The 15,843-nt window shown below is 41.8% G+C and overlaps 1 protein-coding gene across 3 annotated transcripts in view; it reads left to right on the top strand.

The window, feature by feature from the left end:
• The first annotated feature begins 6,661 nt into the window (after positions 1–6,661).
• atp11b (ATPase phospholipid transporting 11B) overlaps positions 6,662–15,843 on the top strand; it is a 174,629-nt gene continuing 165,447 nt past the window's right edge. For all 3 annotated transcript variants that reach the window (XR_011960884.1, XM_072572445.1, XM_072572446.1), the window contains exon 1: positions 6,662–7,013. Coding sequence is in view for 2 of the 3 variants with exons in the window: in XM_072572445.1 (XP_072428546.1) it covers positions 6,987–7,013 (27 nt within the window). In the remaining variant the exon portion in view is untranslated. The remainder of the gene's footprint in view (positions 7,014–15,843) is intronic.

The raw sequence follows: 15,843 nt of genomic DNA on the forward strand, positions 1-15,843 counted from the left end.
AATGCAGTTTATTTTATCAGTCCTACATTGCTCTCTGCTTTGTTCCTGCCTGCCCTGACTGTTTGACTCATTTCTGTTCTCAACGGTACCAGTCTCAGATTGATCTCTACCCTCACTATCTCCCTGATTCCTACCGCATCCCGCCCCCATGCATAACAAGAGACATTGTTGACAAGAAAAACAGAGAACAAGAGAACAAGACCAAAAAGTCACATTTACCAATAGATCAAAAAGTGTTGGCGAGGAATTACACTGGTGAGAAATGGGTACTGACCATCATCAAGGTTTGGACCGATATCATACACCATACAGACAAATGAGACAATGTAGCAGAGAGAAGATATGTAGTTCAATCTTGGCAATCAGAATAAATGCACCAGAGATATCATTAATTGAAGATTCACAAAGAACTCAGTTAAATAGAGATCTGGACATACCCGAGGACACTGGTGCATCTGACGAAAGTGGTATCTTGTGGAGAATATCATGACATTGTGCGAACATCTGAACAATCATCTCATGAAAAGACACAACAGCTGATGTACCCAGTACACCTAAAACACCAGAGGTTAAAGCCAATGAGAAAAACTAACAGACATCTGAGGTATGCCGACAGCCACACAGGAATCGATGTTCTCTGGAGTGTCATTCCTACTGATTGTTGTATATTTATTTGTAAATATTTTCATTGCAGGAACCTCTGATGTAAAGTTGGAGGGATGTTGCAAATTTGTATAATTTTTATAAATCTACTTAGAGGGCATCACTGGTTCGGCCAGCATTTATTGTCCTTCCCTACATTGCATGTTAGTCAGACCAGGTAAGGATGGTAGTTTTCCCTAAAGGACATTGGTGAACCAGATGTGGGTTTTTTTATCCACCCAACAAACAATTCATCATTTAACTCTAAATTCCTGATTTTTAAATCAAATTCAAATTCCACCTTCTGCTGTGGCAGGATTCAAACCAGAGTTCCCAGGACATGATCTAGGTCTCTCGATTAATAGACCAGTGATAACACCTCTCCTGCAAAAGTATGGTGTACTGTCACTTTGAGTCTGATCATGTGACAACATGACATCATCAGTCATCGTGGCAGGAAATATTAGTCTGACCTTGCTACCTGTGGAGAAACATCTTCTTAATAAAGCTCTTGCCTTAATACTTCAGCCATAAATCCAGGAATGTGATTTCTAGAAATTAAGCTTAAGCCAAGCCAACATTATTTTTAAAGAATAATGTTCTAACATCCTTATAGTGACCCCTTTTGAGAAAGGTACAGTTCAAATATCTCTTCAGCGTTCTATACAAACTATTTCCCTAATCCTTGAAACATAGATCCTGAAACATTAACAAAGCTTCTTAAGAACACTGGTGAGTAACGGAATCCTCCTGCTGAGCGGTCTAGTCAATGGAAACGCATCTTTTACAAAAGCAATCAATCGTCTGTTCAATGATGCCTTCGTAGATGGACTTCCTTCACTGTAACAATGTTTGGCATCAGTTTGAATGTTTCACATGGAGATCATTAACCACATGAGGGCGTCCTTTGCCACATACAGGCCAGTTCCAGAGAAGGTGCAGAGATGGGGTAGTGATTTTCAGGAAACTGTGAGTTATGTAGAATGTAAGTGTTGTGACAGCACCTTGCACAACAGGCACACACCTGCAGGAAATGCTACCTGTGGTCACAAATGAGCTAGACATTGATGGAGTGAAATCTTTTCTGTTCAGGAATCTGGCCAGATGATGCTACAGAGCTCTAAGTGCCATGTGTTCAGTCAATGACCCCCTGGACCTAAGGGAACCCAGTGACATCTACAAATTCAATAGCTCAGGCAGCTCCAATTTCTGAGCCCATGGTGAACCAGCTAAACTGTATTGCTTTCCTGTAAAGCATATTGGTTACGTTTCAAATGCACTGTGGGCTCCCAACTAGAAGATACGACACTGCATTCAAAGCTACAGCCCCCTGAGCTTCTTGTCTCTAGTTCTGTAATTTCGATTCTCCTCCTCCCCCTCTTTCTCAACAGTGCTATTACAGCTGCTGTGTTAAATTGATCAAATATGTGGTGTGGAAATAATGATCTGTGAAGAAATATCAGGAATGAGATGTAGATATTTTTAATCAACCTGTTGGAAATGTTATGGCATATATCTAAGACAAGTGGGGCCTTAACTTTGGTCTTCTGGACCCAAGTAGGAAAACTACCACTGCACCACAACAAGATCCTCCAAATTATTGAGTGAACCTGTCACTATTAGAGTGTACTCCACAAAGACAAATATACTTGAGGTGAGGCTTGAACCTCCCCACAATCCCTAGCTTTTTTAGGTAATTGTTGGGAGTAGGAGTTTTCTTTCTATTTAAGCTGTTGACATGTGTCAGTATAACCTTTGGTATAACCTTATAACCAGTATAACCTTACCAGGCTGCTTATGTGTTTGTTAAAAGCCTGCAACTACCTGTTGAGCTGCATACCTCACGACTGAGTGTTCCTCATCCTAATGGTGCCATGTGCAAGATATTTCTGCCTTTTATCTTAATATTGTTTTCCATGAATGTGACGATAAGCACAATCTGACTCTTGTTGCCCTTCATTGTCCTCTGCAATGCAGCCCTACAATCTTAAAATGTATTTAACTTTAAAATGCACAGGCCAGTGAACTTTCCTGCTTGTTGAATTAGCAATGACCCCTTCCAGCAGCATCAGCACTGCTGGTGATTTTTTTCGTGCCCTCCTTGTCAAAGGTTAATGAATTATGAGATATGGTTGAAGGTGCAATGGTATTTTTCACTTACTGTTTAGAGTGCCTTACTTGGGTGTATTTTGCTCTGCTACAGGAACATGCAAACAGATCTGGGGAACCTCCCATTTGCATTGCGCATTTTCTGTGAAGCACCTTATTTTGAAAACCGATTCAAAGAAAAATGGTAGTTGTAAACACTTTCCTTCGCATCATTCACACTCTAACCTCTCCTTCTGGAATACATACCCCCTCATAACTGTGCGTAGCCTTTTCCTCTCCAGTCCAAAGATGTGCAGGTTGGGTAGATTGGCCATGCTAAATTGCCCCATAGTGTTCATGGCTATGTAGGTTAGGTGGATTAGTCGAGGGAATCGCAGGGTTACACGGATAGGGTAGGAGATGGATCTGAGAGGGATGCTCAGGAGACCAAAGGGTCAATGTGGACTCGATGGGCTGAATCACCTACTTCCATGCTTTTGGATTCTGTGATCTATGATCTTTCTCTAACATTCCCTCTGTTCTTTATCAGTCTTTTCGCTATCACCCTGGATATTTCTGTGGATCACCCTCTCAGAGAGCCTCTGGGTGGAGAGATAAATGGGAGGAGGGTAGGGCTGGGGAGAAGGTAGCCAAGAGGACCTGCATGTCCTCGGCAGAGTATCCGGGCATCCTCCACCACTCTCTCACCACCCGATGTCTGAAGGAAGAACACCTCATCTTCCCCCTCAGAACACTTCAGCCCCAGGGCATCAATGTGGACTTCACCAGTTTCCTCATTTCTCCTCCCCCCACCTTGCCCCAGTTCCAACCTTCCAGCTCAGCACCATCCTCATGACCTGTCTTACCTGCCCATCTTCCTTCCCACCTATCCACTCCACCTTCGTCTCTGACCTATCACCTTCAACCCTATCTCCATCCACTTATTGTACTTTTGGCTACCTTTTCCCCAGCCCCACCCCCCCCCCCCCCTTCCTATTTGTCTCACCACTCTGAAGGCTCCCTGCCTTCATTCCTAATGAAGGGCTTTTATCCAAAACGTTGATATTCCTGCTCCTTGGATGCAGCCTGACCTGCTGTGCTTTTCCAGCATCACTCTAATCTAGACTCTGATCTCCAGCATCTGCAGTCCTCACTTTTGCCTTTAAATTCCATTTCCTACCTTTATAACTCCTCTTTTTCTGTTAAATTGATCTCCCTTTAGATTAATCTCCAATCTAAGGTGATCCCCACTTGTTTCTCCCAATCATGTTTGCTGGAATCAATAAGTGTGGCTGCCTTGCTGGTGCACCCTCATGGGCCTGGTCAACCTTCTCATCTTGCAACATAAGCTTTTAACTTCAGGAAGGCAGACTACATATCACAAAGACTTCTTATGAAGGCTTTATCCCTTAACACTGTAAGCATTTGTACAATTAAACAGGTTGTTAATGAAGGAGGCAAGTCAGTGAAGAGCTTATCCTAACCAGAGCTTGGAAGGAGAAGGCTACTTTGCCTCATTAGTTGGCTTTGTGAACGCAATTCCCTTTTTGGCTATCAAAATTATGCTGGTGACATAATTCCATTGGGCTGGAATGTTATGAATATTTATTACATGCTAATGATGCAAAACAGATTCTTAACTCTGAAGGTGTGGAAAACTAACTGTTTGGAAGGTTCTGGGAATTGAATTACAAAACTTTAAGTTGCCATCAGAAAATTAAACTTTTGTCTCGTGGACAATTAAGTTCCATCAGCTGCCCTTTTCAAAGTTCTGGGTGGCCCCACAAGATTCCACCCATCGCAATTTTATCACTAAGGAGGTGGTATGTAAGGGTGGCCTCTTGTGACCTTTGTCTGTATTCATATATGCAACAAAAACCTGATAAAATTAGATCCTCTTTTACTTAAAAAAACAAATGCTGGAGATCACAGTGGATCAGGCAGCATCCATGGAGAGAGAGCAAGCTAACGTTTAGAATCTAGATGACTTCATCAGAGTTGAAGTGAAGTGTGGAGGGACTGCATTTATTCTATAGTCCTAGGGGTGTTGGTGGAAGTAGTGGGTGCAGGGTGCTTGTGGACAAAAGATATTAGTAGTTTACATTAAATGAATGGAATGTGACACAGTGTCCTGCCATTATGCCCTCATGTCTGTCCTCAGCATGCTGCCATGTTCCAGTGAAACACAGCACAAACTAGAGCAATAACATCTCATCTTCAAAGTAGGCACTTTACAGCATTCTGGACTTAATATTGAGTTCAACACCTTTAAATTGTGAACCATTTCCTTCCTGTCTTTAGCTTGTTGTCATGGAGATAGTGATGACTTCAGATGCTAGAGAAGTCAGAGTCGATAAAATGTGGCGCTGCAAAACACACAGCAGGTCAGGCAGTATCTCCAGAACCTGATGAAGGGTTAAGGCCAAAACATCTTGTTCCTTAGATGGTATCCAGACCTGCTGTGCTTTTTCCAGTGCCACATTTTATCAACTCAGCCTGCTATCATGTTCTCCCCTCCTCCATCCCAATTACTGTCCTTTCAGGTCTGGCAGGAGACACACCATTGCTCTGCTATTCTCACATTCTGATTGCTTAATGTAAACTTCCAACATCTTTTCTCCACCAGCTCCATACACCGATTATCACCCTCCCCCTGCTGAATGACAGCATAAATGCTCTCCACACTTCACTTCAGTTCTGAAGAGTCATTTAGAATCAAAGCATTAACTTGCTGTATCTCCATGGATGCTGTCTGACCCAGTATGATTTGTTGTTTTCAAGACAGATTCCAGCAGGGTTTACTGCTTTTCATCATTTAATTATTTGGATGTAAACATAGGAGGTATAGTTACAAAGTTTGCAGATGACACCAAAATTGGAGTGGCAGATGGAGTTTAATTTAGATAAATGTGAGGTGCTGCATTTTAGAAAGGCAAATCAGAGCAGGGCTTATACACTGAATGGTAAGGTATTGGGAAGTTTCACTGAACAAAGTGCAGGTTCATAATTCCTTGAAAGTGGAGTCGTAGGTAGTTAGAATAATGAAGAAGGTGTTTAGTACACTTTCCTTTATTGGTCAGAGCATTGAGTATAGGACTTGAAAGGTCATGTTGTGGCTGTACAGGACATTGGTTAGGCCACTTTTGGAAACTGTGTAATTCTGGTAATCCCTCCTATCGTAAGGATGTTATGAAACTTGAAAGGGTTCAGAAAAGATTTACAAGGATGTTGTCTGTGTTGGAGAATTTGAGCTATATGGAGAGGCTGAATAGGCTGGGGCTGTTTTCCCTGGAGCGTCATAGGCTGAGAGGTGGCCTTATAGAGGTTTATAAATTCATGAGGGGCATGCATAGGGTAAATAGACAAAGTCTTTTCCCTGGAGTTGGAGAGTCCAGAACTAGAGGGCATCGGTTTAGGGTGACAGGGCAAAATTTAAAAGGGATCTCAAGGGCAACATTTTCACACAGAGGATGGAATGAGGTGCTAGAGGAAGTGGTGGAGGCTGATACAATTACAACATTTAAAAAGGATCCGGATGGGTATATGAATAGGAAAGGTTTAGAGGGATATGGGCCAAGTGGTGGCAAGTCGGACTAGATTGGGTTAGGATATCTGGTAGGTATGGATCAGTTGGATCGAATGGTCTGTTTCCATGCTGTACATCTCTATGACTATTTGCAGTAATTTGTCTCTCTTTTACTTAACTCTATGCCATCTTTAAGATACTCCTTAAAACCTACCTCTTGGACCTAGCTTTTGGTTATCTGACCCCTTTGTCTCACCTTGGGGAAATTGTTTTCAAAGGTCTCGAAGGCGCTTATGTAAATGTAAGGTTTGTTAGGTATCCGTTTCCATGACAAAGATCACCCCTCCCCCGCCCACAAAAAGAAAACCCTAGGCGGAAGTGAGATAACATCTTGGCGATGTTACTTCCGGTACCGTGTGAGCTAATGATGTGGATGATGCCGGCCCGGGACCGAGCTACTACCGACTGACACCCGGGGACCGAGCTACTACCGACTGACTCCCGGGGACCGAGGCCCGGGACCGGGCTACTACCGACTGACTCCCGGGGACCGAGGCACTACCGACTGACTCCCGGGGACCGAGGCCCGGGACCGAGCTACTACCGACTGACTCCCGGGAACTGAGCCCGGCGTTAAATCCTCGCCGGGTCCCGGGGACCGAGCGGGGTGGACCAGAGAGAAAGAGAGAGAGCTGCACTTTGGTCGAGGTGGCAGCCTTACCGGAGCGCCATGATCCGCTGGATACGGCAGCAGCTGGTGAGCCGCTTGTGGAGGGTTTATCTGCGGACGCTGTGTGTGTGTGTGTGTGTGTGTAGCTGGGTCGTGGGCCCGAGAGTTGGTAAAACAAGCTGCTTGTCAGCTGGCGGCTGGGACTGGAATGGCTTCATGTTAGATTTTGCTGTTCTGGTTTTGAATTCTTGGTGATGGATTTTGTTTTTACCAAAAAAAACGCTTTATAACTAGGGAAGGAAACATATCCGAAGTCTGAAGTTTCAGGGACTTGATGAAGGCTTCCACTCTTGCAGCTTAACTGTCAGCACTAGTTCCTTGGTCCGAAACTGAGATTTTAAAAAAAACTAGTGGGGAAAAGGAGCCTTTCTCGGAGCTATTGGTTACATTTCAGAATTTTTTTTTTGGTGTCTTGAATATCAGTTGGTAAGCTGTTGTAATCCTTTTTGTGGTTTGTCACTTAGCAGTACATAGCTGCTGTCATTTCAATTCGGACCTGAAATATACCAAAACCGCGCCCAGCAGAGGTGTAATGATCGTGCACGTAATCTTAAGTGATTCACTCAAGGATAAACTTTAATCGAAATGTCAGTTGTAACTTTACAAGTAGGAGGATCTTGCATCTTTTCATGAAGTCCAAAATAAACTTCCCAACCAATTTTTTTTTAAAGGCATGTCAATATACAAAACACATGATGAACTAAACAGCATAAGCCATTCGGCCCGGCGATTAGATTCAACTATTCCATTAGATCACGACTGTTTTTATATTTACTTTGTTTTTATTTGCCTAACTTTGTTTCATGTCATTACCATTTTCACCTAAGTTTTAAAATTATTAATTGACCAAACTCAACAGTTTGTTTTAAGGGGAATTATACACTACAACTATCCTTTGTGCTTCCTGACATCATCCCTAAATGTTTATTTTAAGATCTTGCTTTTCTGTCTGCATTCTTACCAAAGGCACAGTTTATTCTTTTGTCCTCATTAAACTTTTAAACATCTTAAACATTTCTGATCATCCATAAATTCCCCAAGTTTAAAGAAATACAGTCATAGCTGTGCTCATAATTTATCTGTTTTAACCCAGATGTCATTCTTGTTTAATGTGTTAAATGATGAATAAAACAATTATACTGTGGATGCTGGAAACCTGAAACAAACAAAATGCTGGCAAAACTCCGGTCTGGCAGCACCTGTGTAGAGAGAAATAATTAACATTGAGTTCAGTATAACAATTTTTCCAGAATTGAAAATGATCACTTATTTATACAATTATCTGAACTATGGATTATTCAGGGTAGCTCTTCAAAGAAAAGTGAAGTTACACCATTTTGATAGGCTGGTAGAATCTTGCATTTAACAACAGTTCAAAAATCAGTACTACTGATCATGTAATATGGCTTCACTATACCACCAAAGCAACATCTTTAATTATGTGTTCATTTGGCTGGAGTGGGGCTCGACTCCATGACCTAAGTTAAAATCCTAGCACCACTAAGTTTGATATTTTCTGTGATAGTATACTGTTAACTTTAGTCTTTCAGAAATGTATTGTTAGTACAACACACAATATTTAGTAATACTTGCAGGAAAATTGAACTCCTTTTGCGCCTACCAAGGAGCTCCACAATATCATAATAGACAATAGGTGCAGGAGTAGGCCATTCTGCCCTTCAAGCCTGCACCACCATTCAATATGATCATGGCTGCTCATCCTTAATCAGTATCCTGTTCCTGCCTTATCTCCGTAACCCTTGATTCCACTATCCTTGAAATCAACACAAGTGCACAGCAATAAAGGAGGACATATTAGGATGCATGATTACGAGCTTGGTTAAAGAAGCCGTTTACAAAATGAGTCAAAACGGCATAAAAATTTAGAGAAGGAATTTGTGCTGAAGAGTGTTAATTGCTGAAGATGCAGTCGATCATGGTGGCATGAAGGAAGTGATCAGGAAGATTGTAAAGGGATGGCGTAATCTACTGAACTAAAAGGGGATTTGAGTGTACAGATGCTGTTCTTAAACTCAGTGCGTTGGTAGATAGGCTGATTATAAGTCAGCATGCAGGAGTCTGATGACTGAGTGGAACCTTTGTGTGGCTTAGGAATTGAGCAGTCAACTTTGTGTAGCTCACACTTTTAAAGTGACAAATGGTCAATCTGTTTTAATGAGGTGGAGGTGTTGATGTTGGACTGGGGCAGACACGTTAAAAAATCTCACACCAGATTATAGTCCAACAGGTTTATTTGGAAGTCCAAGCTTTCAGAGCGCTGTTCTTTCATCAGGTAGCAGACTGTTGCACAAGCGAGGATGGAAAGGAGTGATGTTATGGGGGGGTCCTCTTCTTCATTATGGAGAGAATTTTGGATTGACCGTTTATAGTGAATGATGCTAAGTTGTGAACCAAGAACAAGGCTTTAGAGAATCGGACAAACCACATGACAAGCAATGAAAAGAGGGGTCGGTAAAGTGTGGAGCTGGAAAAAGTACAGCAGGTGGTACAGCATCATAAGAGCAGGGAAGAGATGTTTCAGGCCAGAACCTTTCATCAGGACCGGGGGAGAGGGAAGGGAGCTGAGAAAGCAATGAAAAGATCAAATGATGTAGTAGTTAAATATAACAGGATGTTATCTCTGTGCTTGTGGAGTTTGACATCAGTGTTGAGCAAGAAATGTTATCAGTTTAACAATAGCCCAAGGCTAAACTTAGATCAAGATTGGGTAGTCTATTTGCCTCGATATACGATTAAATATGCAAAATACAGGAGCTAAATTTATATACTTTCAAAGGTTTCGTGACAAGATTCAACATCTCTGGATAGGTTGTTGGAGAGGATCCTGAAGGACAGGATTTACATGTATTTAGAAAGGCATTGACTGTATGGAAAATAGTGTCCCATTAAGTTGATTAAAATTTTTGAAGAAGTGACAAAAGGTTGATGAAGGCAGAATTGTAAATGTTGTCAAATGCCTTGCTCAAGTCCAGATAGACAACGTTCTGTATGGTAGATTGGTTAGATCACACAATCTAGGGCAAGATACAAGATTGGCTTGACAGTCGGAGGCAGAAGGTGGGTGGAAGGTTGTTTTTGGATTGGAGGCCTGTAACCAGTGGTGTGCTGAAAGGATCGGTGCTGGGTCCATTGCTTTTTGTCATTTATATAAATGATTTGGATGTGAATTATGAGGAATGATTAGTAAGTATGCAGGTGACCCCAAAATAGGTGGTGTAGTGTACAGTGCAGGAGGTTATGAGTACAACAGTACCTTGATCAGGTGGGCTGAGGATGGCAGATGGATTTTAATTTTGATAAATGTCAGGTTTTGCATTTGGTAAGGCAAATCAGGGCAGGACTCCCTTAACGGTAGGGTCCTGAGTAGTGTTGCCAAGCAAAGAGGCCTTGGAGTATGGGTGCATAGTTCCTTGAAAGTGGAGTCACAAGTAGACAGTGTGGTGAAAATGTTTAGTGCACTTGCCTTTATTGGTCAGTATAGGAGTTGAGATGACATGTTGCAGCTGTATGGACATTGAGACCACTTTTGGAATACTGTGTTCAAGTCTGGTCTCCCTGAACCATCTGATGGAGCAGTGCTCCAAAACCTTGTGCTTCCAAATAAACCTGTTGGACTATAATTTGGTAATGTGTGATTTTTAATGTTCTGAAACTTAAAAGGGTTCCAAGAAGATTTATAAAGATGTTGCTGAATTTGGAGAGTTTCAGCTATAGGGACAGGCTGAATAAGCTGGGGTCATTTTCCCTGGGGTGTGGGAGGCTGAAGGGATACCTTGGAGGTTTATAAAATCATGATGGACGCAGATAAGCCAAGGTCTTTTCCCATGGTAGGGGAGTCCAAAACTAGCCAGTATAGGTTTAAGGTGAGAGGGGAAAGATTTGAAAAGGACCTAAGAGGCAACTTTTTCATGAAGAGGGTATTGCATGTATAAAATGAGCTGCTAGAGGAAGAGGTGGAGGCTGGCACAGTTACACCATTTAAAAGGTATCTGGATGAGTATGAATAGGAAGGGTTCACTTTCTTGCTGCTCCCAACATATGGGAAGCAAATTTCATGACCATTACATTGTGTAAAAAGAACTTCTGTATCCCATAGTCCTTGCCCCATTAACTAATGAACAGACTTTTTTTTTGTTTCGTTATCTAAACCTATACATTTATCAGACCTCTCTCTATCGTATTTGCTGCAAGGAGGAAAAACCCAAACTTCTCCAACCTAACTTTGTAGATAAATTGTCTCTTTCCTGGAATCATTCTTTTTAATCTCCTCTATGTACACTCAGGGCCCTCCATCCTTATGGGGCCCAAAACTGAGTACAGTACTCTAATTGTGGCTTAACCTGAACTTTATAATGGTTCAGTAAAACCTCTGTCCTTTTGAACTGAATGCTATTGTTTATGAAGCCCAAGATCTCAAATGCTTTGTTAAACATATCTGTATATTCTGACAACATTAAAGATCTTTAATGTCGTTCTAAAGTAGCTGGTGAATAGTGATAAATTTTTTGGACAGCTGAATTTGCGGAGGTTATTCTGCAGTCATTCCCAGGTAACTCAGTCAAAGGCCTTTGTGAAATTGAAGAAGACCATTTACAAATGCTAGTGCAGTTATCTGCACCTTTCTTGATTTTCAGTGTACCTCTTGATAGGTAGCAACTGTATTGAAGCTCTGGGATGAGCTGTTCAGTCACTGGGAAGAAGTGGTCAAGGAAGAGCCCCATGATTGTACCCACGGCAGGTAGTATGGAAATCCCTCTAATTTGCACAGTCAGACCCATCTCCTTTCTTAAGGATCATCTCAGTTATGGCATCTGAGATCTCCCAGTGTGCTGTCTCCCTTCCAGGCAAGGGCAATGAAGTTGTTCATTTATCATGAGTATCTTTATTTTAGGACTTAAGAATGGATTCCATCTGCATCAGAAGTCTAATTGTTTCTCAGCTATTGAATGGGTTTTTCAACCTCAACAGTGAGTTGGTGTGCTGAGATGGTAACAGTTCGAGAGTTGCAGATGATGTTGAGAGCACTTGTACCACTGTCTTCAGGAGCGTTCACTGTCTCTTGGCCTTTTTGAGCAACTCTCCACTTTTGGTTCTCAGTGGAATAGGTACCCAATGACTTGGACTGTCGATGACTTTCACTTTGTTTGTGTTTGGCTTCTTCAGCGCATTGTACTACCATTAGGCTGTAGACTACTCCTACCAGTGCTATCTTCCCCTTACTAATTCTTTCTTCCACCCATGTGGATACTGCATCTTCTGATAACTTAGAGTCATAGAGATATACAGCACGGAAACAGACCCTTCGGTCCAACTTGCCCATGCTGACCAGATATCCCAACCTAATCTAGTCCCACCTGCCAGCACCCGGCCCATATCCCTCTAAACCCTTCCTATTCATATACCCATCCAGATGACTTTTAAATGTTGCAACTTTACTAGTTTCCACCATTTCCTCTGGCAGCTCATTCCATATACGTACCACCCTTTGCTTGAAAAAGTTGCCCCTTAGTTCTGGACTTCCCCCAGCCCAGGGAAAAGACTTTGTCTATTTATCCTATCCATGCCCCTCATGATTTTTATAAACCTCTATAAGGTCACCCCTCAACCTCCGCTTCAGGGAAAATAGCCCCAGCCTATTCAGCCTCTCCCTATAGCTCAAATCCTCCAACCCTGGCAACATCCTTGTAAATCTTTTCTGAACCCTTTCATGTTTCACAACATCTTTCCGATAGGAAGGAGACCTGAATTGCATGCGATATTCCAAAAGTGGACTTAAAGAAATTTTTCTTAAGTAAAATGTAACTCAAGAGTCATTAAGCACAGAAACAGACCCCTAGCTCATCCATGCTGACCAATTTTTCAAAACTAAACTACTTGCTATAGTACTTATTCCATCCTATATTAATAATGCTGACCCATGTGGGATCATGTTGAAATAACGACTGGAATTGGTGAGTGGCAAAATTAGCCTCTTTTATTCAGCAATCGCAGCACAAGTTTGAGGCAGCAATAGAATCCTGAAATACAGTTCTTACAATGCCCCTTTATACACTACTTCTATATATTAATATTTCATTACAACTGTTACTTTTTTAAAAATCAATAGTACACAAAGGTTTGAAGAGCTTCTGTCCTGGGAGACAGGAGATGGGTTAAACGTGCTGAATGCTGGCTGCTACTTCTAATGGGATTAAGAGTGTCTATCTGCTTGCATAATTAGATGTTAGTCCTTTTTTGTCTTTTAGTCATTGTTAGTAAAAATACTAGGCCTATATGCTCTAAATAAGTTAAAAATCACACAACAGGTTATAGTCCAACAGGTTTAATTGGAAGCACACTAGCTTTCGGAACGTCGGTCCTTCATTAGGTGGACACCCGGACCAACCAACCCAATCACCCTGTAGTTCAACACTTCAACTCCCCCTCCCACTCCTCCAAGGACATGCAGGCCCTTGGACTCCTCCATCGCCAGACCACAGCAACACGACAGTTGGAGGAAGAGCGCCTCATCTTCTGCCTAGGGACCCTCCAACCACAAGGGATGAACTCAGATTTCTCCAGTTTCCTCATTTTCTCCCCCCCCCCCCCCCCCCCACCTTGTCTCAGTCAAATCCCTCGAACTCAGCACCGCCTTCCTAACCTGCAATCTTCTTCCTGACCTCCGGCCTATCATTGTCACCTTGTCCTCCTTCCACCTATCACATTTCCAACGCCCCTCCCCCAAGTCCCTCCTCCCTATCTTTTATCTTAGCCTGCTGGACACACTTTCCTCCTTCCTGAAGAAGGGCTTATGCCCGAAAAGTCGATTCTCCTGTTCCTTGGATGCTGCCTGACCTGCTGCGCTTTTCCAGCAACACATTTTCAGCTCTGCTTCCAATTAAACCTGTTGGACTATAACCTGGTGTTGTGATTTTTAACTTTTTGCACCCCAATCCAACACCGGTATCTCCAAATCATGACTAAATAAGTTAAACGTAGTACCTGTATTTAATAAAAGAATAAAGGATATTAAACTGAATACTGCAGCTGGGTTGTGAGATTTATTTGCTATTTGCCAGTATGAGTTTCATCCATGAAATTGCATGAATGAATGTAAGCACTGTTTTGTCAGTTAGTTCCTTTAAAGGGATAATGGTGCTGTTAAAAGGTATTTAAAAGGTAGTTACTGATTGGGTTAAAAAATCTCAATACCTGGTTATAGTCCAACAGGATTATTTGGAAGCACTCACTTTCTGAGCACTGCACCTTCAGGTGATTGTGGAGAATAAGATTGTAAGGCATGGAATTTATAGAGAAAGTTTACGTGTGATGTAACTGAGATTGTTTATTAAGTCTCTCATCTTTTAGAATGACTATGTATAATTTTCGATGTATAATTTCAGTTACATCACACTGTAAACTTTCTCTATACATTCTGTGTCTTATAATCATCATCTTCACAATCACCTGATGAAGGAGCAGCACTCAGAAAGCTAGTGCTTCCAAATAAACCTGTTGGCCTATAACCTGGTGTTGTGGTTTTTAATTTTGTACGGTCCAGTCCAACACCGGCGTCTCCAAATCATTACTAATTGGGGAATCTATTCCGGTCCAGGATATGGTTGGTAAGGGCTGATTTAATGTTAAAATATTTCAGGGAGACTTGATCGGGATGGTATTGTTATGTATGCTACACTTATTCAGAGGTAAATACTGCTTGTAGCAAGGGCTGAAAGGATATGAAAATGCAGTAAAATATAGCGAATGTGAGTGTGAATTAATAAAGGTAACCTAAAACACAAGATCTCTTCACATAATATCTCTCACCCGCCACCTTTTCCTTCCTGCCTATCATTTCCCTGAATACTTAATACCCAGCTTTGAACTGTGTAGTCATGTATCTTTAATTACTGTAACATCATAGTCATTTACCTATATTTGTATCATAATGCATTTATTCTGTTTAGAACCCAGTTATTGCACAGTCAAGAGCCATTAATTTTGATTTTTAGTAGTTTTTTTCCCCATTTGACGCTAATTACTTCTGATTTTCTATGTTTGAAGTCTGTCCATTCCTGCCCCACTCTGGGTATCATTATCTAAATAGCTGTCCTGTATTACTACTACATCCACCTTGCTTTGTAAGTCTATATTTCCTCTGAACTCTTCTCTCCACCACACCTGCCAAAAAAAAGTTTGTTTAAAGCCCTAGTTTTTTGATTTGCCAGTACGCTGATCCCAGCACAGTTCAAATGAAGTCCATCCCATTAGAGCCGCTCACTTCTGCCCCAATACGGGTGCCAGTGCTTCACGAACTGAAACCCATTTCACCTTATACCAATCTCTGAGCCACATGTTTAAGCCCTAGATTTTATTTACTGTATGGCAGTTTACTCGTGAATCAGTAATAATTCCAATATTATTGCGTGAAGGTCCTGCTTTTTAATTTAGCTCCTTACTATAAAGTCTTTCAGTAGAACATCTGTTCTAATCCTATCAATGTCATTGATATCAACATGGATGATGACAACAGGACCCTGAGGGGATCTGCTTAATCCTGACATGCAGCTTAACCTTTGGGACTGCTGCTCATGACTACAGAGAACCTAATTCTACCATATTTATAGTCCTATTCCATCCCTTGACTTGAATGGCTGTCTGAGTCAAGGAGCTATTCAGTTCAGTTCAGTACTTGCTGTTTCCATTCTTGACTGCATAGCTTACCAGAAGCTCTTAACATTTAGGCAATTGCAGGCTCCTGCATTCTTGTACCTGCCTCAACTGCAGTCACACCCTCCTGTTCCTGATTACAAATCAATTTCTAATTACCTCGTTTGATGCATGTGCCTGCCCTTGG

The sequence above is a fragment of the Chiloscyllium punctatum genome, chromosome 6, assembly GCF_047496795.1.
Source record: "Chiloscyllium punctatum isolate Juve2018m chromosome 6, sChiPun1.3, whole genome shotgun sequence".
NCBI lineage: Eukaryota > Metazoa > Chordata > Chondrichthyes > Orectolobiformes > Hemiscylliidae > Chiloscyllium > Chiloscyllium punctatum.